The sequence below is a fragment of the Drosophila subpulchrella genome, unplaced genomic scaffold, assembly GCF_014743375.2.
Source record: "Drosophila subpulchrella strain 33 F10 #4 breed RU33 unplaced genomic scaffold, RU_Dsub_v1.1 Primary Assembly Seq94, whole genome shotgun sequence".
Taxonomy (NCBI): domain Eukaryota; kingdom Metazoa; phylum Arthropoda; class Insecta; order Diptera; family Drosophilidae; genus Drosophila; species Drosophila subpulchrella.
The window spans coordinates 85,387-110,896 of record NW_023665728.1 but is presented as its reverse complement, the minus strand read 5'-3'; the positions used below and the strand labels follow the sequence as shown (position 1 = coordinate 110,896).

Sequence of the window (25,510 nt, the reverse complement as noted above, 5' to 3'; positions counted from 1 at the left end):
ATTTTATCCATTTTCCTTTCTTGTGTGTCATAATCAGGAGTTCCTGCACACATAAATATGTCAGCTGGTATTTGATTTGTAGCATTATGTTTTGTTTTGTGATTGTAAATATAAAGAATTAATTCGAACTTAGTATGTCTGTTTTCAATGTCTGATTCGCTTCCTATAATTTTTAGTTTTTCATTTACTGTTTTATGAAATCTTTCTATGTCCGAAATACCGTTTTTACTTGTTGTTACTTGAATTTTTACTCCTTCTGAATTTAACCAATTGCGTGAGGCTACACACATAAATGCTGAGTCTTTATCTGCCTTAATTTCTTGTGGTTTTCCCATTTCATTGAACACTTTCATGATAGCTCTTTTGGCTTCTAACCAATCTCTACCTGTGACTTCCACTAGGGTAGCAAATTTTGAATATACGTCAATACATGATAAAAATTGTTGATTACCGACCATATAAAAATCCATGACAAATTTTCCTCTTATATTTTGAATTTCTGGGGTAAGTTCAAATGTCAGTTTAGTATTTCTATGTTCTGTTTTAGCGATGTTACAAATTTCACATTCATTTATTATGTTTTGAATTAACTTTTGATAATCAGGGAAATATAATTTTTCTCTGAACCATTTAATAGTTTTTTTGATTCCTGGGTGTAAAAGTTCTTTATGTCTTTTCAAAATTGTTTCTTTAAAGTCTGTATACGTCAATATGTCTTCGAGTCTGGTTGTGCATCTTACTAGTTTTGTTAAATGGTTAGTACTTATAATTTCTACATAGGCTTTTTGGAATGTGAGGAAATCTGAGTCATCATGGAAATAAACTGCGCTCTTTTTAGTGCATAAATATTCTTTAATTATTTCTTTTGCTGAAGTTTCTGTCATTTCTTTATAAATAATTTTAATTTTTAACTTGTGAAAGTAGTGCGTTATTTCAGTTGTATCTTCATTTCCTTTAATTAGTTCGATTTGTCGGGAAAAGTAGTTAAATGGTCTCTCAGTTATGGAAATGTAGTTTTGGTTATCTTCTTGGGCACTGTGCACCGTTGCATCTGCGTTACTAGCAGTTTCTTGTGGTATATTTTCTTCAGAATTTTCTGTATACATAGTTTCTTCTATTTTAGTTCTAGATAATGCGTCGGCTACATAATTCTCTTTTCCTGGCAAATATTTAATTTGGTAGTCGTATTCGTTTAGTTTTATCTTCCATCTTTGTAATTTCATATTCGGTTCCTTAATATTGTTTAACCAAACTAAAGGTTTGTGATCGCTTAGTATTTCAAATGGTCTGCCGAATAAATATGACCGGAAATATTTGGTGGCCCATACAATTGCTAAGAGTTCTTTTTCTATGGTGGAATAATTTATTTCGTGTTCATTAAGGGTTCTGATGGCATACCAAATAGGTTTATGATTTTGAGATAGTACTGCTCCTATCGCCATGTTGCTTGCGTCTGTTGTCAACGAGAATGACTTACTAAAGTCGGGGTAAATTAATATGGGGTCGGATGTAATCAAGATTTTCATTTTTTCGAATGCTTCTACGTATGGTTTGTCTTTAATGTTAATTGTTGCGCCTTTCTTCAGTTTTATTGTCATTGGTTTTACAATATTTGCAAAGTTTGGTATGAATTTCCGATAAAATCCACATAATCCTAAAAATGATTTTATTTCTTTTGGGGTTTTCGGTATCGGGAAATTTATAATGGCACTTATTTTTTTTGGATTCGGTTTTATGCCTGTAGTTGTTACTATATGACCTAGGAACTCTGTTTCTTTTTTCATAAATTCGCATTTATCCAATTGTAATTTTAAATTCGCATCTCGTAGTTTTTGGAATACCTTCTTCAATGATAAAATGTGTTCCTCCAATGAAGTGGAAAAAATTATTATATCATCTAGGTATACTAAACAATCTTTATAGATTAAGTCCTCTAATAAATTGTTCATGCATCTTTGAAAGGTAGCGGGGGCGTTTTTAAGGCCAAATGGCATTCGAGTGTATTCGTAATGAACATGTTTTGTTGAGAATGCTGTTTTCGCTATTGATTCTGATTCCATTTGAATTTGATGGAAGCCTTTGGCTAAATCAATAGTAGTGAAATACTGACATCTTCCTAATTTGTCCAATATCTCATCCATTCTGGGTATTGGGAATTTATCGTTGATAGTAATTTCATTTAAATTTCTGTAATCTACAACTAGTCTGAATTTCGGTTTTCCTGAGGCGTCACTTTTTTTTGGAACTATCCAAATTGGTGAGCAATAGGCAGATTTTAATTTGCGAATTATTCCCTGTTCAATCATTTCATTTATTTGTTTGTTAACCTCCTCATCGGAAGTTTGAGGGTATTTGTATGGCTTTCTGTATACTGGGTCCTCGTGTTTTGTCTGTATCGAATGTTTGATAGTACTTGTAAAAGTCAAATTTTCACCTTCCTTGTACTGATGTCATTATATTCGAATAAAACCCTTTTTAAATTTTTCTTCTCTTCCTCATTTAAATGTTCTAATCTGTATTCATTGCATTCTTTTAGCTCGTTATTAATAGCAAAATTAAATGATTGGTCCTTTGATAAGGGGGGATTAAGGCATTCTGATGCGGTCTTATCCTTTTTAACCGTTTTTTCAACCGATGGTGGACTAAGGCGTTTTACTGCGGTCTTGTCCTCTACTATATCGTTTTCGCCATACTTTATATAAAGTAGCGTGTCTCCTAACATCACTGTTTCTTCTTCGTAATTTATTTTTGCCTTGCTGTCTTTTAGATAATCTCTGCCTATTAAGATATCGTAATTGTTGGAAAAATTATGTAAATAAAATTTTTGTTTAGTCGGACAAATTTTGCATGGATTTAATGTTATGCTTTTCTTTAGTTCCATTGATCCGTTTATTGTAAATACTTTTAATTTTTCTTCTTGTTCTTTATCGTTTCCAAAATTTTCTGTCATTAAATTGATAGATGACCCGGTATCTATCATTGCTCTAAGGAATTTTCCCTTAATTGCTACTCTGACATATGGGCAACATTTTCTGTATCCGAGGCAACTTGCTGAAAATTTACATCCAATCTATTCTGTGTACTTTCGTTTTCTCTCTGTCTTTTGACTGGTGCGTTTGGGGAATTATTTGATGTAGATGCCTGGAAATTTAGAGGGTTTTGTGCCCTGCCTTGGTCTAAGTTTCTCCCAAATTCTTGATAATTTCCCTGATTTCTAGGGGGAATTTGATTTCTATTCGTTGAACCTTGGGGACTTGTTGAGTTGTTTAAATTGTTATTGTAATTATATCTTGGATAACTATGTGTCTGAGAATTATATTTTTGATAGTAATGATTTTGATGTGAAAGGTTACCTCCCGAATTCCTTCGGTTATCATGACGTTTGGGTTTGTAATTGTCAAAAGGGTCTGAATCCCAATGACCTAAAATCATTGCTGATTCTTTTAAGTTAGCAAGTGTTGAGATATCCTTTTTGGATAGGGAATTATATAATCTGTCGGGAAGTTTTTTCTCAATACAATCTTTAATTGTTTTGTTTAAAAAATTTGTATAAATTGATCTTTCCATTTGGTCCGATTCTAATTCTAACTTATTATTTACTTTTGAAGACCTAATTTGTAGTTCATTAACGAACTTACTTATGCTCCCTTTATATTGTGTGTGTCCCGAACATGTTGTATAATATCCTTGTACGGCCTATGATCCTTGAAGGCCTTGATTAGAGCTGCTTTAGTTGTTATCCATGTATTAGATTTTTCCTCCTCGATGACCCTCTGGGCTGAGTCAACAATGGTCCTCTCTATAGCTCCGTATATGATGTGAATTTGACGGACGTCTTGAGTGGGGTATAGTTGTAGAAGGTACTCCACTCTGGCTATATACCGGCTTAATTCCGATGGGTTTCCATCGAAATATGGCAATTCTTGAATTTGGCCGATTAATTGATTCAGATGAATCTCGGACAGTTGTGGTAGATTTGGGGGATTTGCCATTTTTTATTGTTCTTTCAATATATGCACTTTAAATTTTTCTTTAGCGCGTATTGACCGATTTGGATTTTAATTTAGTCTATTGGTTATAGACTTTTTTGTTTCTCAATATTGGCACTTTTGTTTTAGGTTTTTCGAGCGCACATTGACCGAATTGGATTTTATTGTTATAAGTTCTTCATGCGATTTTTACACATAGATTCTTATGCGGATCTCTATTTTTTGTCTTTTGTTTGTTCACGGATGTTTACGCTGATCAGGATAAACTAGTCATTTAGTATTATCCTTCTAGTTGATCAGTACCGGTGACTTTTTAAAAGGACTTTTGAGATCCTACCGACTGCGCCAATTAAATTTCTGCACCATAAGTGTATTTAAAAAAAACTTTATTTAATTTAATTTACACTGGTTACAATATTTTGGAAGAACACCGACTTGCTATTGACAAATCTCAAACTGAACTCATTCTCTAACTCCTACTTCATTTACGATCATACCTCGGTTTTAAGCTTTAGAGCTTTTTGTGAATGAGACTTATTGGTATTGAGTGATTCTCTAAATTTGGACTTTGGACTCCAGACTTGGGTCACGAAATATGAGCATCCTGAATTGTGGGAACGTGCCGATAGTCTGAACAGCGGCTCGTTTTAATTGTTTAGTCTACAAGCTGTGGTTTTCTGTTACATGGAAAATTCCTTTGTCTTATAGTTCGGTAATTTTCCATTGGCTTGTTAACAATTAAATCTGGGTTCTTATTTCTTAGAGGGTGTCTTGAGGGTGACTGCATAATGTGTGTGTGTATGTGTGGACATGTACATAAGAGTACGTGGTGCTATGGATATGTCACTATATACTTTTTGCCACAAGAAATTGACATGATAGCGACGGATATTGAAGGCGGATAGCGTTGGTGTGGATGCACCTCCAACGTGTATACTAGCCTAAAAAAGGACCAGACAGTTAGCTGTGGCCATTTAGATCGGATTTTGATATTGATAGACAAGAAAAACAAATTTAGGACCGAATTTTTGAGTTAGGTTAGGTATGTTAGGTAGGAGTGGTTGGAGATTAGATACTAATCCCCACACTTAGGCCACATTGGGCCCCTTGTGATACCACATGATCTCTGATTAGATCTTTTTCCCTAGCTGGTGGGTTATTTGCTTTCGCGAAGTATTTTGTTCTTCTTACGAGTTTTTGGATGCTTACGCCCTGAATGGCCGCAAGGTTCGGAAGTGTGTAGCTACCTAGGGTTTGAAAGCGCTTTAGGTTATGCGCTGGGCAGAAGTATAGGAGGTGTTCGATGCTCTCCTCTTCGTCTATCTGTTTGCAGCTGCGGCAGAAGTCGTGGTTACTGAGTCCTACCCCGAGCGCATGAGTCCCTATAAGACAGTGGCCCGTGAGGGCATTTAGGAGAGTGGAGATGTCCTCCCTGCTACATTGTAGGAGAGTTTTTGTTATTTTCGAGTTGTAGTTTGGCCATGTGAGTCTAGAATTGTGGCATGTTGAGATTGAGTGCCAACGGTTGTTGGAAAGTGTGTACAGTCTCTGCCTGAGATGGAGCTTGCAGGTAGCCATGGGCATACCCACCGTGTCCTTATCGCGAAGGATGTCGGCGGTTGTCCCTTGTCTTGCTAGCTCGTCTGCTATGCAGTTGCCCTCAATATTGCGGTGTCCAGGCACCCAGATGAGGTTGATTCTCAGATGAGTGGCCATCTCGCTAAGAGATTTGCGGCATTCAGAGATTGTTTTTGAGTTCGTTGTGTAGGAGGCGAGGGCCCTGAGGGCTGCTCGACTATCCGAGAAGATGAAAATATCTATGTCATGATGTACTGACGTGCCCAGGTGGGTCATGGCTTCCTGAATCGCCATGACTTCCGCTTGGAAAACACTCAGTGCACTATGGGGAATTTGCCCACCTTTTGTGGCATTAATTAATAACTTAAAAACGAAGCAAAATTTAAAAGTTTTGTTTTTAGAATTAAGTATATAAAATTGAAAGGAAGTAAATTAAAAAAGACGGGCGTGGTCCCGCCTTTATACCATATTAGGTAGAGGTCTTTAAAGCTAAATTTTAGAGAAAGTGCGCAAAGGGGCACTTTTATACTAACCGAGCTCAATGAGAATTAAATACTCTACAAGATAAAAAAGGTTTCAGAGGTGGAAACAGCTGGAATCACTTTGTAGCTCCAATTAAAAATACAAATTAACTTAAAGATTTTGTTTTTTTTTGAGGTTAGAACTAGAACACGAATATACGAGCACCACAATCAATAAATACAATATTAAGGTCACAAACACAAGTTACAAGTCCCTCTGATTGGATGGTTTTTCAAAAATCTCAGAGCTATGTTTAGTTTTACACCTTTTGACAATTTAAACTATTAAGAATAATAGATGCTTTACCAGCGCTGCCACCTTGTTGAAATAAAAACAGGCTTTAACAGCTGATAACTTAACAGTGGTGCGCACTGTTAAAATTGTCTGTTAGTAACATTAGATATTGATGTTATCCTGATGCATTCTGATAAAAAAAACCTATTTGTAACGACTTTTAAAAAAATGGGTTTTGTCCAAAAAAAAGTGGTCAAATTCCCCATAGTACAATGGTCTGGTAGGCGGAATAAGACTGTTATGTCTAGTTCGGGAGAGAAGACTCCCCCACCTGCTTGGGAGTTAAGCTTGGAGCCGGCTGTGTATATGTTGACGGCGTTTTCGAATTGGTGTGGGAGATTGTCCCAGTCTGTACGGGTGGATATGAAGATGTTGTATCTTCTTTCGAAGTTGACTACGGGTGGAACGTAGTCTGTACTACGTGGTAAGGATGTATGTTTTGTTAGGATACTGGAGTGACCCGTAGAGCCTGTTGTCCATGCCGCTGCTTCGCGGAGCCTCAGCGCTGTTGCAGACGCCCAGCTTTTGGCAAGTAGGTCCAGGGGTTGGAGGTCGAGAATTGTGTTTAGTGCTTCACTGATGCAGAGTTCTGCGCTTCTTTGGATCTTGTGAAGGATCCGGAGGTTGCAATTCTTTTCTAGGGAAGGCCACCATACGATGTTTACGTAGAGGAGAATGGGCCTGACTATTGCAGTGTATAGCCAGTAAACTATTATGGGGGAGAAATCCCACTTCCTCCTTATGGCTTTTTTACAAGCGAAGAGGGCTATGGCCGCTTTGCGTGTGCGATCTAGGATGTTGTCTGTCCAGAGGAGCTTTTTGTCAAGGATGACACCTAAGTACTTTGCTTGATTGCTAAGGGTTAGGCGCGTTTGGTGTAGTTTTGGGAGAATTCGATTTGGTACCTTTTACTTCCTTGTAAAGAGAACTAGTTCGGTCTTTTCTGGGTTAACTCCCAGTCCACAGACAGCCGTCCACCTGGAGAGGGTGGATAAGGCTGTCTCCATTACATTGCAAAGAGTTTGCGGGAATTTGCCCTGCAGTAGGATAACCACGTCATCCGCGTAGGCTACCACTTTAGTGCCCGCCTCTTCCACTTGTTGACCACTGTAACCCATAGAAGAGGTGAGAGTACACCCCCTTGTGGGGTTCCTCTGCTGACGTTCCTGGTCGAGTGGGCTGATCTCATAGTGGAGTACACTACTCTGCTGGTAAGCATGGTGTGTATGAGTCCCACTATGGGCCGCTCAATGCCCAGTTCAGTCAGAGCACCAGTAATCGCCGTTGGGGTGACGTTGTTAAAGGCGCCTTCTATGTCTAGAAACGATGCCAGAGAGTATTCCTTATTGCGGAAACCTCTCTCTGTACTGGATACTAGAGAGTGGAGGGCGGTATCTGTTGATCTACCCTTACGGTACGCGTGCTGTGCGTCAGAGAGTAGGCTTTGGTTGATGGTTAGCCTGATATGGATGTCAATTAGCCTTTCCAGGGTCTTCAACAAGAAGGAAGGGAGACTAATCGGGCGGAAGTCCTTTGGGTTGGTGTGGGAGGATTTGCCGGCTTTCGGTATATAAATTACCTTAACGTCCAGCCACCTTGTTGGAATATGGTTTAGAGCAAGGCAGCCGTGGAAGATAGCTGTTAGCCAGGGTAGGAAAATATCCAGTGTCCGTTTAAGCTGCGCCGGGAAAAACCCATCCGGGGCGGAGGATTTGAAGGGCTTAAAAGAGTAAACAGCCCACTGAATGCGGCCAGGGTTCGAGATGTTGTCTATACTCTGATCGTCTAAGTTCTCCTCTATGTAGAGGTCCTCCACTACATGGGTGTTTTTAGGGAAGTGGGTGTCTAACAGTAGATCAAGGGTTTCCTGACTGTTTTCCATCCAGCTGTCAGCATTGGTTTTTAGATAGCCAATGGTTGCTGCTTGCTAGTGTGTATGTATGAGTTCTTGTGTTGTGGTGTTTGGTAATGGCCCGTCATAGTCGTGAGCCAGATAGAATGATGCTATGGTGTGATGAGAGTTTTCGTTTAGCTCCAGTCTGACCGTGGTGAGGTCGCCTTCGCTAAACTGTGGAATAAGAAAGGCGTTAAAGTTTGTCTTTGTAAGAATGCAGGTTCTGGTTTTACCCTTATCCTTGTTGTAAAATAGCTTGCTTACGGGGGTCGATAAGCCACAGATGTTGTTACCAACAATCTATGGCTCTTGAATAAGGACTACGTCTATGTTGCCTGTTGTGTTTTAGTTAGGAAATATATAAATAAAAAAGAAAGAAAGCTATAGTCGAGTGGCTCGACTATCAGATACCCGTTACTCAGCTAAAGCAACCGAAGGGAGATGGAGATATGCGAGCAACAGCAATATAAGGTTATGTAGGCGGCAGACAGATTTGAGCGTTATGGGCGTCAGAGTGGACGTGGCAAACTTTTTTTGACGAGACAAATTCTTTTCAGCTAAAATTTATTTACCATAGAAACTGTGGGCCACCCAGTTTTGGGGGGTTGTGGGCGTTGACGAAACAAACTTGCGCCGCACAGGAATCTCTAGAATCTGCACGCCTAATCCCGGTATTGCAGCTTTTATAGCTTCCGAGATTATAGCGTTCATACGGACAAATGGACAGACGGACATAGCTAGATCGACTCGTCTAGTAAGTATGTATATATATTAAATGCCGTTGCGTCGTGCTTAATCGATTATGAATTTAGACAAAGAATTCTTTATTTATTCTTTAAATGTACATGGGTATTAAACGGCTACTGACTTGCAGATAAAAATAATAATGTGGTTCGGATTGACCCTGTTTAGGTCTGTGACATCTATTTTCCCGACTTAGCTGAGTCAGACATTGCTGTTTGACATTACCGGCCACCAGGTCGATATACCGTTGTGCAATATTGCTCGTATGACCGCGGGGCAAAGCCATCTCACTATTATTGGTGACGTGCCTAAATAGTTCACGGCCTGCAATCTTAATAAAAGTCGCTTTGGTGCTGGCAGATCTTCATCATTCTTGCGCTCCCATTAATTGGGTGTAAACTCAGTGTCTTTGCGGCATGTGTATAGTGCAATTGTTGTATTCCGCACCGTATCGGTAACGTTGGTTGGACTTACAACCCAGTCCATTTCCTATTTGTCTGTCCGTCTGCCCGTCCGTCTGTCCGTGTGTTTGTCCGTCCGTCTGTCCGTTCGTCGGTACGCAAACTAGTCTCTCAGTTTTAAAGCGTTTGATATAAAACCTTCCCAAAAGTCATACTATACTATTAATATATCCTACATAGGATTAATCAAAAAATATTTTTAAAAAATGTAAACAAAATTATATCTTTGGTGTTTCTACCCTTGGGAATATCATTCTTTTATTATAGAATTTCGAATATATCGTTATTGTAATTTGTGTTTAGCTTTCTAAAAACCGGAAAGCTCTGTATGTGCTGTGCTCCCACGGGAACGCCCGGCAAGGGTATAGAAACTTCGGCATGCCGAGGCTAGCTTCCTTTCTTGTTTTTCATAGGAAGCTTTCTACCATTTTTGTTTTTGAGAATCTCTAAATAAATTACTTCACCTTTTTTTTAACTTGAAAGGTAAAAAAAAGGTAAACAACTTACGGAGTTGTAGCCAAATATAATATAATATTTTGAATTAAATTAGTTCATTAAGTTGTTACGTCAACATATTAGTGCCCTAGTCCTGAGAAGGACTTGGGCCGAGGAAGTTGTGTCCTGAGCAGGCACGCTGGCTGCCGGCTAAGCTCGTCGGACTTGGAATGGGATTTTTGGAAACTACTCCCTCACCAACACCAACACACTTGGCTAAAAAGTGTATAGAAAATGTAAGGTTCGTTGGTCTTCTGTCCACACAGCCCCACAAGCTTAGCTGTCGCTTAATCTTGTGTTTCGGCCACATACGTCGTCGTGGGCCATGCTATACGATCCCCTAGTGTCATTGGCGTCAGTCGAAAGCTATATCATTGTTTCTGACCATTTGTAACTTATTTCGGCCCCATACAAATCGGCCCGCCCTAATGTACAAGTTTTATGAAATGCAGAGCAATCAAAATTCCATTTCCATTGCCCAAAAAAAAAATTAGGTACTGTAACTGTTGCAAATGTGAAGGATGATTCATTCATTCTTGACCCCTTCTTCCATTTTACCAGTTCCCCATTTTTAATGTTTATACCCGTTACTCGTAGAGTAAAAGGGTATACTAGATTCGTCGGAAAGTATGTAACAGGCAGAAGGAAGCGTTTCCGACCCCATAAAGTATATATATTCTTGATCAGGATCACTAGCCGAGTCGATCTAGCCATGTCCGTCTGTCCGTCTGTCTGTCCGTCCGGATGAACGCTGAGATCTCGGAAACTATGAGAGCTAGGCTATTGAGATTTGGCGTGCAGATTCCTGAGCTTTTTACGCAGCGCAAGTTTGTTTCAGTAGAGTGCCACGCCCACTCTAACGCCCACAAACCGGCCAAAACTGTGGCTCCTACAGTTTTGATGCTAGAATAAAAATTTTAACTGAAATGTATTGTTCTCATCAATACCTATCGATTGATAAAAAAAAAAGTTTGCCACGCCCACTTTTACGGCCACAAACCGCCCACAAACCTCAAAAAATCGTTTGTATGAACGCTGATATCTCGGAAACTATCAAGGATAGAGAATTGGGATCTCATATTTAGATTCCGTAGCCTTGTACGCAGCGCAAGTTTGTTACGCAAATATGCCACGCCCACTCTAACGCCCACAAACCGCCCAAGCCTGTGGCGCACACAATTTTCATGATAGATACAAAATTTTAACTGAACTTTATTGACCCAAAAAAAATTTTGCCACGCCCATCTAACGCCCATAACGCTTAAATCTGCTTTCCGCCGATAGGTGGCGCATTTAAATCTTGCTTTGCTGCTTGCATATCTCCATTTCCCTTTGGTCCCTTAAACTGAGTAACGGGTATCTGATAGTCGAGGTACTCGACTATAGCGTTCTCCCTTGTTTTTTTTTATTTTTATAACTTCTTAAAAAAAACTATGAAAGAAATTATTTTGTCTACTTTTAGTACCAATATTCTTTTAAATACTTATTTTAGTAATTTGGAATATATACTTACTGTTTAAATATAAATAAATATATATGTATCTTTACATACATAAAGATAAATAAATATATGCGAATAAACTTACTCTTTAAACTCCTGGCGATTAGATCTCGACGCTCTGCATGTTGGGGATGGAAAACACATTACATTTAATGAATATATATATATATACATATTATACATATATTAGTGCACTTCCACTTAAAAGAATATTGGTACAACTAATAACTTTCTTGTTGGCGGTTGGGTAAAGATACACGTATTCTTTTGATATGACGGCCATGATTTTCTTGAGTTCCTGACCGTGGTCCCGGCGACGTTGAACGGGTCTCTTGTACATTTGAAGTCCTCGAAGGATAATCAGGACCCACATAGATACAGCGATCAGGCACAGCACGTTGTAGACTTTCACTATTTCCTCTCTATGGTCTATCAGCTCAACATAGTTGATTACGTTGGCGGTTTTACCGTCCGCTTTAGACACTGGATCCCATTGTTTTCTTGATCCTTAAACCGAGACTTTACGCCTAAGTCAAGAATTCATTATCCTTCATTGTAACTGTTATAAACGAGGATTCACGACTCTAATATATTCAATAATAAATAATAAATAAATGTTATTTTAGTGGAAATCAGTGAATTGCAGGAGACTTTTGGCCAGGAGCAAATTGAATTTCCCCATACCGCAATTCACGCCAGTTGGAACCAAATGAGCAGCTGTAATTTAATTAAATCGAAACTTGTTTTTTAGGGATACTGAAAAGAAAACTCTGTAGTTTAGGGCCGGTTTCTCGAATCCCTGTCCAAGTCCCTGATAGCTATATAGTGTTCGTAAAAGCAAATCGGCTTTCTCGACGCCTTTAATTTATCTGAACGAGAAACAACTACAGAGTGCTGTTAATCAAAAACACAAGGCTTGCTTTGATTATTGCATCAACTTTTTAGGTGTTGCTTATGTTCCAGATTATATAATTTGATCTTAGAAGGCTTTGTGAAAATAGCTATCATTTTATCGAGTCGAAAAAGACATAACAGGGAGTCTAAGTCCCCTGTCAATGTTAGCTCTCACATTGAGGCTCGAGAAAGCCAAAATCGCTTAGCAGGGACTTTTTCTGTTCGAGAAATGTTAGCCGGCACTCGAGAAACCGGCCCTAAAAGAACTAAGAACAGGCATCTTTTTGCGATTGGACTATGATATATACTGGATCAACACGTACAACTAGATTCCACAACGGCAATAATCAAAAAATTGGAAAAAATGAAAATTCTGCTGCCGCCGAAAATAAAAATAAATTTAATCATTTTTAAATATTTATTTTTTTATTTCTAGTTCCATCTTAAAATTCGCTTCTGATGTTAAGTTTGCGGTTGTCTAGTTGACGACTTGGCATGCCTCAGGTTGCACTTGCACGTTCACTTTGTTGTTGGCGGCTGGGTTAAGATACGCGTATTCTTTTGTTTTTCATGAGTTGACCGACAGTGGGTATTAGACGGACCGTAGATGAGTTTCTGTTCTGCGTTTTCCATGAAGTTCACTTCTTTTATACCGTTGGCCAGAGCTTTTCTCTTGCTTCCGGGCTCTCATCTTGTGTACCTAAGTGTTCCCATACTAACCCACTTCTGGATTCAGCTAGGGTCAGCTTGCGGATTCAAATTCACCGCTTTCTGCTTCAGTGCTCGACAAAATTTTCCAGCTAATTGCTTGACTTGTTATTTTAGCTGATTGTTAGATTGCGCAATTTTTGGTGTTCTCGCCACCTAGCAGACCTCGGTTTTTTCGTCTTTTTTTATCTTCCCCTCTGTCCGCTATTAGGACAGAAAATATTGACTTCGGTAGTAACAGGAACGCACCTTTAAGATTTTTGCTGCTAAAGTAAAAAAAACTATGAAAATATTAAAAAATATTACTCTCAATGGTTGTTTCAGATTCACCCTCGTCTGTTCATGCTCCTGTTGACTTGCAAAAGTTTTCGTCCTTTATCCAAGCTAATTTTAAATGCGCACTTTAATTCAAAATCGGTTCCAAGTGGCGTCATCTTTCGCGGACGAGGACTTCATTAATTTCGCTCTCAGACCAAGGCTTAGTTTCGACGTCACTAATACGTTGTCTTTTATTGAAATTGTTCCGCAACTGTTTTGTTTTAGAGAAGACTATTTTATGAATTGAATCCAAATTTGTTTTTTCATGTCACTGTCATAACCATAGATTTAAACTCTCAGGAACATGCCAGTGGGCAACACTGCCTTAAGCACAACTTTTCAGTATATTTTTTAGTATTTAAGCTAAAATTCCTACCGCCCTATTAACCCCGTATTTTCACACAAGTGTAAGAACGCTACAAAATGTTGTATTAAATAAAACGGTATGGAATATCAATGAATTTCTCTATTTCTGTTAAAGAACATTCAATTGGCTAGACCTAAGTGTTCCCATCTAGGTACACATTTTCCCTTATCTTATCCAACTAACCCACTTCAGGATTTTGCTAGGGTCAGTTTGCATATTCAAATTCACCGCTTGTTGCTTCAGTGCTCGATAAAATGCTCAACTTGTTTCTTTAGCTGATTGGAGCTAAATTGTGAAATTTTTTGTGTTCTCGCCATCTAATCGACCGCGGCTTTTTTTGTCCTCTTTATCGTCCCCTCTGTCCGCCATAGCCGGCGCTCGTAACAGTTAATTCATTAACAAAGTTTGGCTATACCTCCGTTAATATTTTCTTTTAAGTAATAAAAAGTTGAAATAATGCACCAAACCCTGAATTTAAATACGAGGGCTGCTATTTAAGTTGCTTTGCTTAAGAAACGTTGGACGGTCAATTCTGAGTGCTACATGTTTGCTAGAAACCTTATGAAAAATTCGTAAACCAACAATAGAGTCGGTTCATTGTGCACCATGACAATGCGAGCTCTTACACATCAGATCAAACCAGCGCCTTTTTGACTGGCCAAAACGTTGACTTGGCACCCAATGACTTATTTTTATTCCCGGGGTTGAAAAACTACTTAGACCATTAGTTTAAGCGCATGCACAAGTGTATAAGTCTTGCTGGAGAATACTTTGAAAAACAATGAAACCATTTTCAATAATAAAAATTCCCATTTTCATTATTAGGCAAGAAATGTATATGGCAACTCTCGTAAAACATATCCCACTTATAAAATATATTCCGAGAAATGTAGTTACTTTTCGTTGTACAATAGAATATTACCCTCGGCTTAGTTTTTTTACAAAATACATTTTTATATTTTTAAATGTTTCAGGCAGTTTGTTCAAGGCATGGATTGGCCATCGGAGCCAAAACCATTTTAATAACGAAAACGGTAATGGCAATAACAGCACCACTTTCGTACCCAGTATCGCGTATTCTGGATAAATTATTAGGCGAAGAAATTGGTAATGTTTACAACCGAGAACGTTTAAAAGAGCTTGTTCGAGTGAGTAAATTATATATTTTCATTGTATAACTTTTAACTATTTTTATACTACTTTTATTTAGGTTACTAACGATGTAAACGATCTCGATAAAAATGAGGTTAACATCATATCCGGAGCTTTAGAATTACGTAAAAAGACAGTTGCAGACGTGATGACGCATATAAATGATGCTTTCATGCTCTCATTAGATGCATTACTTGATTTTGAAACTGTGTCTGAAATAATGAATTCTGGTTATTCTCGTATTCCGGTATACGATGGTGATAGGAAAAACATTGTGACTTTGCTTTATATTAAGGATTTGGCTTTTGTTGATACCGATGACAACACGCCATTGAAAACGTTATGCGAGTTTTACCAAAACCCGGTTCACTTCGTTTTTGAAGATTATACCTTAGACATCATGTTTAATCAATTTAAAGAAGGAACAATTGGGCACATTGCTTTTGTGCACCGTGTAAATAATGAGGGCGATGGAGATCCTTTTTATGAAACTGTCGGTTTGGTTACTTTAGAAGATGTAATTGAAGAACTGATTCAAGCTGAAATTGTCGACGAAACTGATGTTTTTGTTGATAACCGTACAAAAACTAAAAGAAACCGATATAAAAAAGCTGACTTTTCAGCCTTTGCTGAACGTCGTGAAGTGCAAGCCGTTCGGATTTCTCCTCAATTAACATTGGCTACTTTCCAGTACTTGAGCACTGGTAATATATATTATAAATATTATTTATTTTTTTATTTTTAATGTACAAAAATAATTTTTAGCTGTCGATGCGTTTAAAAAGGATGTTATTTCGGAGCCCATTTTGCGGAGATTACTTAATCAAGACGTGTTTCACAACATTAAAACTAAAGCAAAAAGTAAAGACGATCCAAGCCTTTATATTTTCACCCAAGGAAAAGCTGTCGACTTCTTCGTACTTATATTGGAGGGTCGAGTGGAAGTTACAATTGGGAAGGAAGCACTTATGTTTGAAAGTGGCCCTTTTACCTATTTCGGAACACAGGCGTTGGTGCCAAACGTAGTGATCGGTAAGTAATCGCATTTAATTTTAAAATAATTTTTTATACTTAATAGAATTCTAATTTTTATATTAGAACATTTGTATGTTTAACATGTGATCATCACGACCGATTTTTTTGTTTGTATATGCAAAAAAATTTTAAGCTTTAGTTAAATGTACATTTTGGAAAAATATCTAGTTCAATATCTAATTAACAACACAAAAATTAAAAAAAAAAACAATTTCAAAATAAATATGCTACCATGCTCTATTAGGTTGTCCTTAAAAAGGTTTTCTACTTCACCGGCAGTGCTTCACTATCTAGCACTCGATCTAGCAGTGTCAGTAATTCAACGATTTTGTAAAAGGTGTAAATTAAACTGTGATAAATTGAAAACTTAACGAAAAATGCTCTTTGCTGTTTGAACATCTCTTTTGCGCTCCTTTGAGCTGAGTAGTGGGCATCTGATAGTCGAGGCACTCGACTATACCGTCCTTCCTTGTTATATCCGTTACTGGTTGAGTAAAAGGGTATATTAAATTCGTCGTATCGTATAAAAGATATAAGGAAGTTTTTCCAACCCTATAAAGTCTATATATTCTTGAACAGGATCACTATCCGAGTCGATCTAGCCATGTCCGCCTGTCTGTCCGTATGAATCTTATTATCAATTCAAAATATAACAAGGAAGAACGCTATAGTCGAGTACCTCGACTATTAGATACCCGTTACTCAGCTAAAGGTACCAAAGGGAAATGGAGTTATGCAAGCAGCAAAGCGAGATTGAAATGCGCCACCTACCGGCGGTAGACAGATTAAAGCTATATGGGCGTTAGAGTGGGCGTGACAAATTTTTTGGATCAATCGATAGGTATTGACAAGACCAATACATTTCAGTTAAAATTTTGTATCTAGCATGAAAATTGTGGGCGCCACAGGTTTGGGCGGTTTGTGGGCGTCAGAGTGGGCGTGGCATATTCGCATAACAAACTTGCGCTGCGTACAAGGCTACGGAATCTCAATCTAAAATCCCAATTATCTATCGTTGATAGTTTCCGAGATATCCACGTTCATATTTACGTTTTTTTGAAGATTGTGGGCGTTAAAGTGGGCGTGGCAAACTTTTTTTGGGTACATCGATGGGTATTGACGAGAGCAATACATTTCAGTTAAAATTTTTTCTCTAGCATCAAAACTGTAGGAGCCACAGTTTTGGTCGGTTTGTGGGCGTTAGAGTGGGCGTGGCACTCTACTGAAACAAACTTGCGCTGCGTAAGAAGCTCAGGAATCTGCACGCCAAATCTCAATAGCCTAGCTCTTATAGTTTCCGAGATCTCAGCGTTCATCCGGACGGACGGACAGACGGACATGGCTAGATCGACTCGGCTAGTGATCCTGATCAAGAATATATATACTTTATGGGGTCGGAAACGCTTCCTTCTGTCTGTTACATACTTTCCGACGAATCTAGTATACCCTTTTACTCCACGAGTAACTGGTATAACAAAGATGAAGGTGACAATGTCAAACGGTGTATCCGCCGAAAATAGGTCCCGGAAAGTCGGCCAGCCATGATAATCGCCCGGCTGTCGGCTCCTTTCTATCGACACAGAGGGTTTGTGTTGATAGGAGGGAGCCGTCAGCCAAGGGACGTGTAATTTTAAAACGGTGTTACTGGAGCTTGGGGTATTAGGGAGGAGCCCTATTGGATTTGCTCAAGGATCTGAGCTGCAAACGTTTCTTAGATGGAGTACGGTATGGTAAGATAGAGTATAGATTTTGTGTCTGGGGCGCTCCTGAATGCACCTGGAACGTTTATACTGGTCTTAAACTGGCTGCTTACGAGTAGGTATTTTAATTAATTTTTAAAGCAGCGATAGTCCTAACGCCCTCCTGTTACCCGTTATTCATAGAGTAAGAGGGTATACTAGGTTCTAGTGGTCCAGTATGTACATTGCACAAGGTAGAAGGGAGCGTTTCCGACCCCAAAAATTCTTCATCAGGATCACTTTCCGAGTCGATCTAGCCATGTCCGGCTGTCCATCCGTATGAACGCAAAGATCTCGGAAACTATAAATGATATAAAGTTTGGATAAGGAATGCATATTCTAGAGGCTCTTGCGCAGCGTTCACTCTAACGGACACAATCGACCATGTCGCTAAGTCCTGACTGGCGCCTGCTGTGTGTGGCTCGACACCGCTTCCAGAAATAGAACGACCTTTTGGCGTGAACATTCTCCCCCCTTTCCTTTAAGGCTGCTCCACTTTCCTGTACTATGGATTGCACATTGAAGAGAGTTTTCAGGTGACTGTTCACCTGCAATCGCTTATTTTCGAAACGCTCAGTCAGGTTTAGGCTAATTAAAATTATCGCGACGGGTTTTACAAGCTGACAAGGTAGAGGAAGGAGCACTTGAAGCGTTCACAGTGGCCTCAAAGTGAGTGGATCAGACAGTCAGATGTGGCCATAAATTGGGTTTAAGCGGATGTTCGAATTTTCTTTAAAGAATAACGGACTTTAATTGTGTTTGCTTTAAGGAACATTTATTTTGAGCTGGAGAAAATGTCGATGTACGTATGTGAATTAATTTTATGAATAGTCGTTGATTTAAAAAAATATTTTTTTAATTTTACTTTGTTGGTGTTAGACATTAATTCACTTAACTCACTAGTACATAACGACACTTTTAATGTCTATCACCTTTTAATTCTAAATCTTATCCAACGAACCTCGGCCAACAACTTTTCTTGTTCCTAGGTGAACCCCATAACGTATGCCAGCTATTGAAGTCCCCGGTAATGAGGGTGGGAGTAGATAAATTGCTGTATACATTTTCAAAGTTGTTACATGTAAAATGTTGTCTTGGGGGGATGTATGAGCAGATTATGTTGAAGGTATACTTGGAGTGGATTCTAGAGCAGAGTGACTCAAAGTCTTGTGGAAGATGAATTTCGGTGTGCTGAATTGAGTCTCCAGAGTCATTGACAGCAGAGTTAAGAGTGTATATAGTGTAATTTATTGGGGTGGGAAAGTTTCTAAAGGGTATTAGGTGAGTTTCTTGTAGACATAATTTGTGGAGTGTATTTTTTTTTTTACAGGAATTGAAGTTGTTTGTAGTAGTTTAATTAGCCGATCATATTTCATTGCAGTATAGAAATAGTCATGATATTTAGTTGGTAATGTAATAGGCTTAAAGTGTAACTTAGGTTTTAGTTGGTTGTTTTTGTATTGGTGGAGTTGACTGTGGCTTTGTTTTTGGACCTAGTTAGAATATAATCTTATTTTACGAATCTTTTTCTCTTTTGGATAATTTGGAAAAGTACATTTTAGTAGTAAAATTAAACTTATCGTAAGTAGGTGGTTGCGAAGTATCAGAAGCTATAGCCATATCTTGTATCTGGCATGGTGATTGCTATTGGTATATTTTCTGTCTGTGCAGTTGATGCAACTTAAGTTGTTGGCGCATGACTCTTCCAGTTCGAGATTAAGGTGGGCTGGTTTACTACAAGAAACGCATAGTTCGGCGTTTTTGCAGTGCTTGGATGGATGTCCGATTCGCTGGGATTACAGGGATGTCGCCGGGGATCATTTTTAGGTTCCGGAATTTGTCCGACTGGTTATTGGTTTTAATCTAAATATTTCCATCTCTAAGCTTCTTGCATTCTTCAACTACTCCTCCAACGGTTACGTCAATGATCTTTTTCAATGTAAACAGCGAGACCTTTAATAGGGAACCGTCGTTGTTGCTGTCAGATCGAGTTATAATTAGCTACTTCCCTTCAGGTGCGGGGGGTCGTTTTTAGGGGGGTTAAGCATTTTTTCGTCTTCAGCTGACTAGGCGACGGTTTTTGGCGACGAAGACAGCAGTTGCTGATATGAAATCAACAGATAGGCGCGGGGTTGCGGGGGGTAATTCGATTCGGAAGATTGAAGGTTTATTACTTGAAAGAACAAAAGAATGGTACAACCGTTCGTATCGACTGCCGAAATTTAACTGCATTTGATAAAAAAAATCGGATATTTCAGATTTTTTAAAGTGGTTGTATCATTAAATGTTATTAGGAATGACTCGTTTTATTCGGAGTTGTCGACAATCTTGTTACCATTTATTAAAATGGCACCATCTTGGATAATATTTTTTTAAAAATTAATTTCTTATGTTTAATAATCGGGTAAAAAAAGTTTTTTTTTCCACACTTAAAGTGCAATTATCTTTAAAAAGTTATTTCTTAAATGTAGACATTTTACAATATGTATTTGAGCATTTTGTGAGTTGATTACTTAATAATAATTTTCCATCGTTTTGGGAAAAGGCTTTAGCTCAATATATCTCGTATCTGTTTTTTATTATTTTGTATTTTATATAAATTATTAAAAGTTCTTTATGCAGAGCGATTTTGAATACAGAGATATCTATTGAGTCAGCGATGATTACTGGCTTTTTTTCGTGTTTTAATATTTCTTTGATATCTTCATTGCTTAACATTTTTGTATTAATTTTCTTTATCAATTAAATTTTGTAAGTCAAATGTCAATAGTCGTAAGCGATGTTTTTTTAAATCTTCAAAAATAGATTATATTTCTTTGAACAATTTGGAATTGATAATAAATTGTGTATTATTATTTTCAATTAAGTCATTGATTTTATTTTGTACTTTATCATCATGAATCCAGCTAACCATTTCCACACGGTGCCTAACTAAGTTATTCCCCTTTTTGATCTAGCTGATATTAACTGTGACAAAATTAATTCGATAACTTTGATTTGTGACCCTTTCTATATTATTTGATTCAATATTTATTATTTCTTTATAAAAACTTTAATTAGTTACGTGGAATAAATCGTTGTCCTTAAACAGAAAAAATTGATGGTTCGAGTAATCATTTATTTCTGAACTGACCAAGGAATGCAGTTAAAATATAATTTATTAACCCTTAATATTATCTTTGTGTTTTATTCTGCTTCTACTATTAATTATTATTTTATTAGCCGTAACCTCCTAACTACTTGTTTTTTAAACCATGGCTTATGTTATTTCTTTCCCCATATTTCTTTTCACAATCTACATGATATTCTTTTTCTTTTCTGTTTTCATAATGTGTTTCTAACATTTTCTCTTAATGTTTTTTTCAATGTTTGAGGCATTTTATCGTGCTCGATTGACATAAAGAATGTCAAAAGGTTTTTGGTTCATTGTGAAATGATACTCTGATTATATTCCTGATCGGCTCCTTTAACAATTTCAGAATAATCGGTTGGACTAAAATCTTTTTTTAAGCAGCGAGCTAGTTCTGTTAGTGTCGAGTGTACCCTTTCAACCTGTCAGTTTGAGGTATTGTGCCTCGGGTCTACGTAGTGTAAAGTTAATCCGCACCTTTGTGCAAAAGATTAATATTGGGCCAAGGTAAAGCTCGGTTCATTTTCGGTCAGGAGTACTTCGGCTTGGGGAAAATGTTGAAGTAATTACATTACCTTATTTTCGACGTTTAATTTTTCTTGAATTTCTTTAACTACTAGGAATTTTAAATACGCGTCAATACAAGCTATTAAAGTTAGACTTTGCGCATAGTATATATCAATATGTAGGTTTTCTCCTTCTTTAGTTGGTATTGGAGCTTTTCAAATTCGAATTTTAATCGTGTGTCTGTTATATCTGTTTTCAATTCCAATTATAGAATTTTTAATATATTCTTTTAGTTTTGTCAGTGGCGGATCCAGAGACTATTCTTGGGGGGGGAAATTTAACTTATTCTTCGATTTGGGGTTCAAACTTATTATTGCGAGAGAAATACAGTACAAATTATAAAACAAAAATTATCCATCCCAATTTTTAGGTAAACAAAGTGGTTATATTTTTTTATTGCAGAGAATATTTTTCTAGCAAACAAGTAAAATTTTCAGGTTCTGTGGTTCCAAGGATCCCCCGTGGATCCGCCACTGGTTTTGTATATAAACTGGTCCAATAATATAATCTACTCATTTGTTTACAATTTTCGTGTAGTCCCCAATTGTGTGTTTCTTCTATTATCATAGCTCTATCTTCTACGTTTTCTACGACCTGAAAAAATATTCGCGTAAAAAGAAATTTGTTAGTAACATTTTTTTGTAAAGACTCGTGATTTTGATATAAATTTTCTAAACTACAATGAATTCCAACCGTTATGTTAGGTGGAAGATGCTCCCTAATATAGTTACTAAATTTTCAACTGTATCACATTCGATTATGTGTGTTGTCTTGTCAAAAACTTCCAGTGACTCATGTATTGGACTCCTCCCTGTTGTTAATCAAAATTGTTGTTTAAACAGATTACAGTTTCAAAACTACTTTCAGCGGAATGCTGTGTGTCTTGATCTGAGTTTGACTGCTCTGATACATATAAATCGCTGTTTGTAATATTATTTATTTGTATTTGTGATAACATTTGTTGTTCCGGGCTTGTATATTATTATACCCGTTACTCGCAGAGTAAAAGGGTATACTAGATTCGTCGGAAAGTATGTAACAGGCAGTAGGAAGCGTTTCCGACCCCATAAAGTATATATCTTCTTGATCAGGATCACTAGCCGAGTCGATCTAGCCATGTCCGTCTGTCTGTCCGTCCGGATGAACGCTGACATCACGGAAACTATAAAAGCTAGGCTATTGAGATTAGGCGTGCAGATTCCTGAGCTTCTTACGCAGCGCAAGTTTGTTTCAGCAGAGTGCCACGCCCACTCTAACGCCCACAAACCGCCCAAAACTGTGGCTCCTACAGTTTTCATGCTAGAATAAAAATTTTAACTGAAATGTAATGTTCTCATCAATACCTATCGATTGACCCAAAAAAAAGTTTGCCACGCCCACTTGAACGCCCTCAAATCGCCTACAAACTTCAAAAAAACGTAAATATGAACGCGGATATCTCGGAAAATATCAAAGATAGAGAAATGGGATTTCAGATTTAGATTCCGTAGGCTTGAGCGCAGCGCAAGTTTGTTACGCGAATATGCCACGCCCACTCTAACGCCCACAACGCTTAAATCTGTCTACCGCCGGTAGGTGGCGCATTTCAATCTCGCTTTGCTGCTTGCATATCTCCATTTTCCTTTGGTCCCTTTAGCTGAGTAACGGGTATCTGATAGTCGAGGTACTCGACTATAGCGTTCTTCCTCGTTATACCCGTTACTCGTAGAGTAAAAGGGTATACTAGATTCGTCGGAAAGTATGTAACAGGTAGAAGGAAGCGTTTCCGACCCCATAAAGTATATATATTCTTGATCAGGATCACTAGCCGAGTCGATCTAGCCATGTCCGTCTGTCCGTCTGTCTGTCTGTCCGGATGAACGCTGAGATCTTGGAAACTATGAGAGCTAGGCTGTTGAGATTTGGCGTGCAGATTCCTGAGCTTCTTACCCAGCGCAAGTTTGTTTCAGTAGAGTGCCACGCCCACTCTAACGCCCACAAACCGCCCAAACCTGTGGCGCCCACAATTTTCATGCTAGATACAAAATTTTAACTGAACTGTATTGGTCTCGTCAATACCTATCGATTGATTAAAAAAAAATTTGCCACGCCCACCCTAACGCCCATAACGCTTAAATCTGACTACCGCCGGTAGGTGGCGTATTTCAATCTCGCTTTGCTGCTTGCTTATCTCCATTTCCCTTTGGTCCCTTTAGCTAAGTAACGGGTATCTGATAGTCGAGGCACTCGACTATAGCGTTCTTCCTTGTTTTTTACAATAATCTGGCTGAACTAATTCAACCTGTGCTATTAGATTTTCTTTTAGCTCGTTAAAAGCTTGTACGTTGAAATTTTTGTAGACATTCTTCTGGAAACCTTTCCATTTTCCAATCCTAGATATTTTGTTAATAGCTTAACAATTTTTTCAATAGTTACGGACAAATTTTCTGTAATACCCCGTTAGGCGTAGAAAACTTCGGAGTTCTCTGGTATTTCATGGAATCGGATATTTTGTAATTGTGGCAATTTTTTCAAGATCCGTTTTAATTTTATTATGAGGAACAATGTAAATTAAAAATTGGTTTCTAATTTAAAAAATTTTCATTATTCGATTAAAATTTCATATTTGATCTTTGTAAAATATTAATTATTTTAATAAAATCAGCATAATTATAATATAAAAATTATATTATATAATAAAATTATAATATCACCCATATAAGATATAGATAAGATATCATCCATGGCACTTAAAAAAATTCTCGGTGCATTTATTAAGCAAAAAGGCATTCGTAAAAATTCTAACTTTACATTCCTAAAAGAAAATGCTGTTTTTCAAAATCTGAATCTTTCATTAAAATTTGGTAAAATCCTGTTTCCAAATCGATTGTTTAGGAGTATTTACCCTTTCCCAAATTAGCTAATATTACAGACGGGTCCTGCATCGGGTACCTGTCGGGTATAGTGTTATCATTTAGTTTTTTGTAATCTATTACCAGTCTATGTTTAGGACTGCCATCTTCATTTTGACTTTTTTTGGGTACCACTACTACTGGTGAAGTATAGTTCTACTTGGTCTTATAATATTTTCCTTTAGCATTCTATTATTATTAACGAAATCTAAAACTGATAAGGCATAAGGATTGCCCTGTCATTGTAGGTATTTATTTCACTTCGAATATCGGTTCGAAATGGAAATTTATTTTTGAGTGTTCCTCTTCGATTATGTCAATTATTTTCATTTCCAGAACTTCTGTTCGATTAGTACTGGACATTTGAATATTATTCATTTTATTTCGCTGGGACTCTTAAGGACCAAATTTTTTTTCTTTTTTATTGACAGATAAGTCGACGTCGGGGTGTTGTCCTATACAATTAACTTTTTTGCTGACGGAAATTTTATCGTCGGCGTGTTCAGGATTTTTTGATCCCAAACTATTTAATTTTTTATTGACGGATATTTATACGTTGGCGTGTTTAGGACTTGTTGGTCCCAAACTATTTATTTTTTTGTTGACGGATATTTCTACGTCGTCATGTTCAGGATTTATTGATCTCAAACTTTTTTCGCTATATTCCACAAACATCGAATCTGTGTTTTCGCAACTTTTCCAATTAAAATATTTTTTTATTATAAATTCTTTCAATGGAGGAGTATTATTAAGCTCAATTTAACTTATTTCGTTTTTAACGTTTCGTTTTATTTAACCAAGATCATCAGGCTTCGTCTAGGACACACAAAACTAACCGACGAGAACCGATATCGATCTCACATATCCTTAGCGACTGCACCGCACTTCAAACACATAGACCTAGTAACTCAAATATAAAACTATCTGATCTTTTAATTAACCCTTCATTTGAAAATCTTCAGCAAATCCTTAACTTTCTCAAATCAGCTAACCTGCTTGAACTCATTTAAATTGTTAATCTCTTTCTCTTCTTCATTATCATAATATATTAACTTTTCTGTCTTCCCTTTATGTTCCAAAACTCCTTTTTCTATATTTATTATAGCTGCCATTTTTATACCTTTGCAGAGGGTATATTGATTTCAGTCAGAAGTTTGCAACGCAGTGAAGGAGACGTTTTCGAACCCATAAAATATATATATTCTTGATCAGCATGACTAGACGAGTCGAT

General features: G+C 37.5%; 1 protein-coding gene across 2 annotated transcripts in view; it reads left to right on the top strand.

Moving 5' to 3' along the window:
* LOC119562776 (metal transporter CNNM2) overlaps positions 1-25,510 on the top strand; it is a 164,567-nt gene that overhangs the window by 112,482 nt on the left and 26,575 nt on the right. For both annotated transcript variants that reach the window (XM_037875961.1, XM_037875962.1), the window contains 3 exons: positions 14,740-14,913; positions 14,976-15,621; positions 15,683-15,949. In XM_037875961.1, the coding sequence (XP_037731889.1) occupies positions 14,740-14,913; positions 14,976-15,621; positions 15,683-15,949 (1,087 nt within the window). The remainder of the gene's footprint in view (positions 1-14,739; positions 14,914-14,975; positions 15,622-15,682; positions 15,950-25,510) is intronic.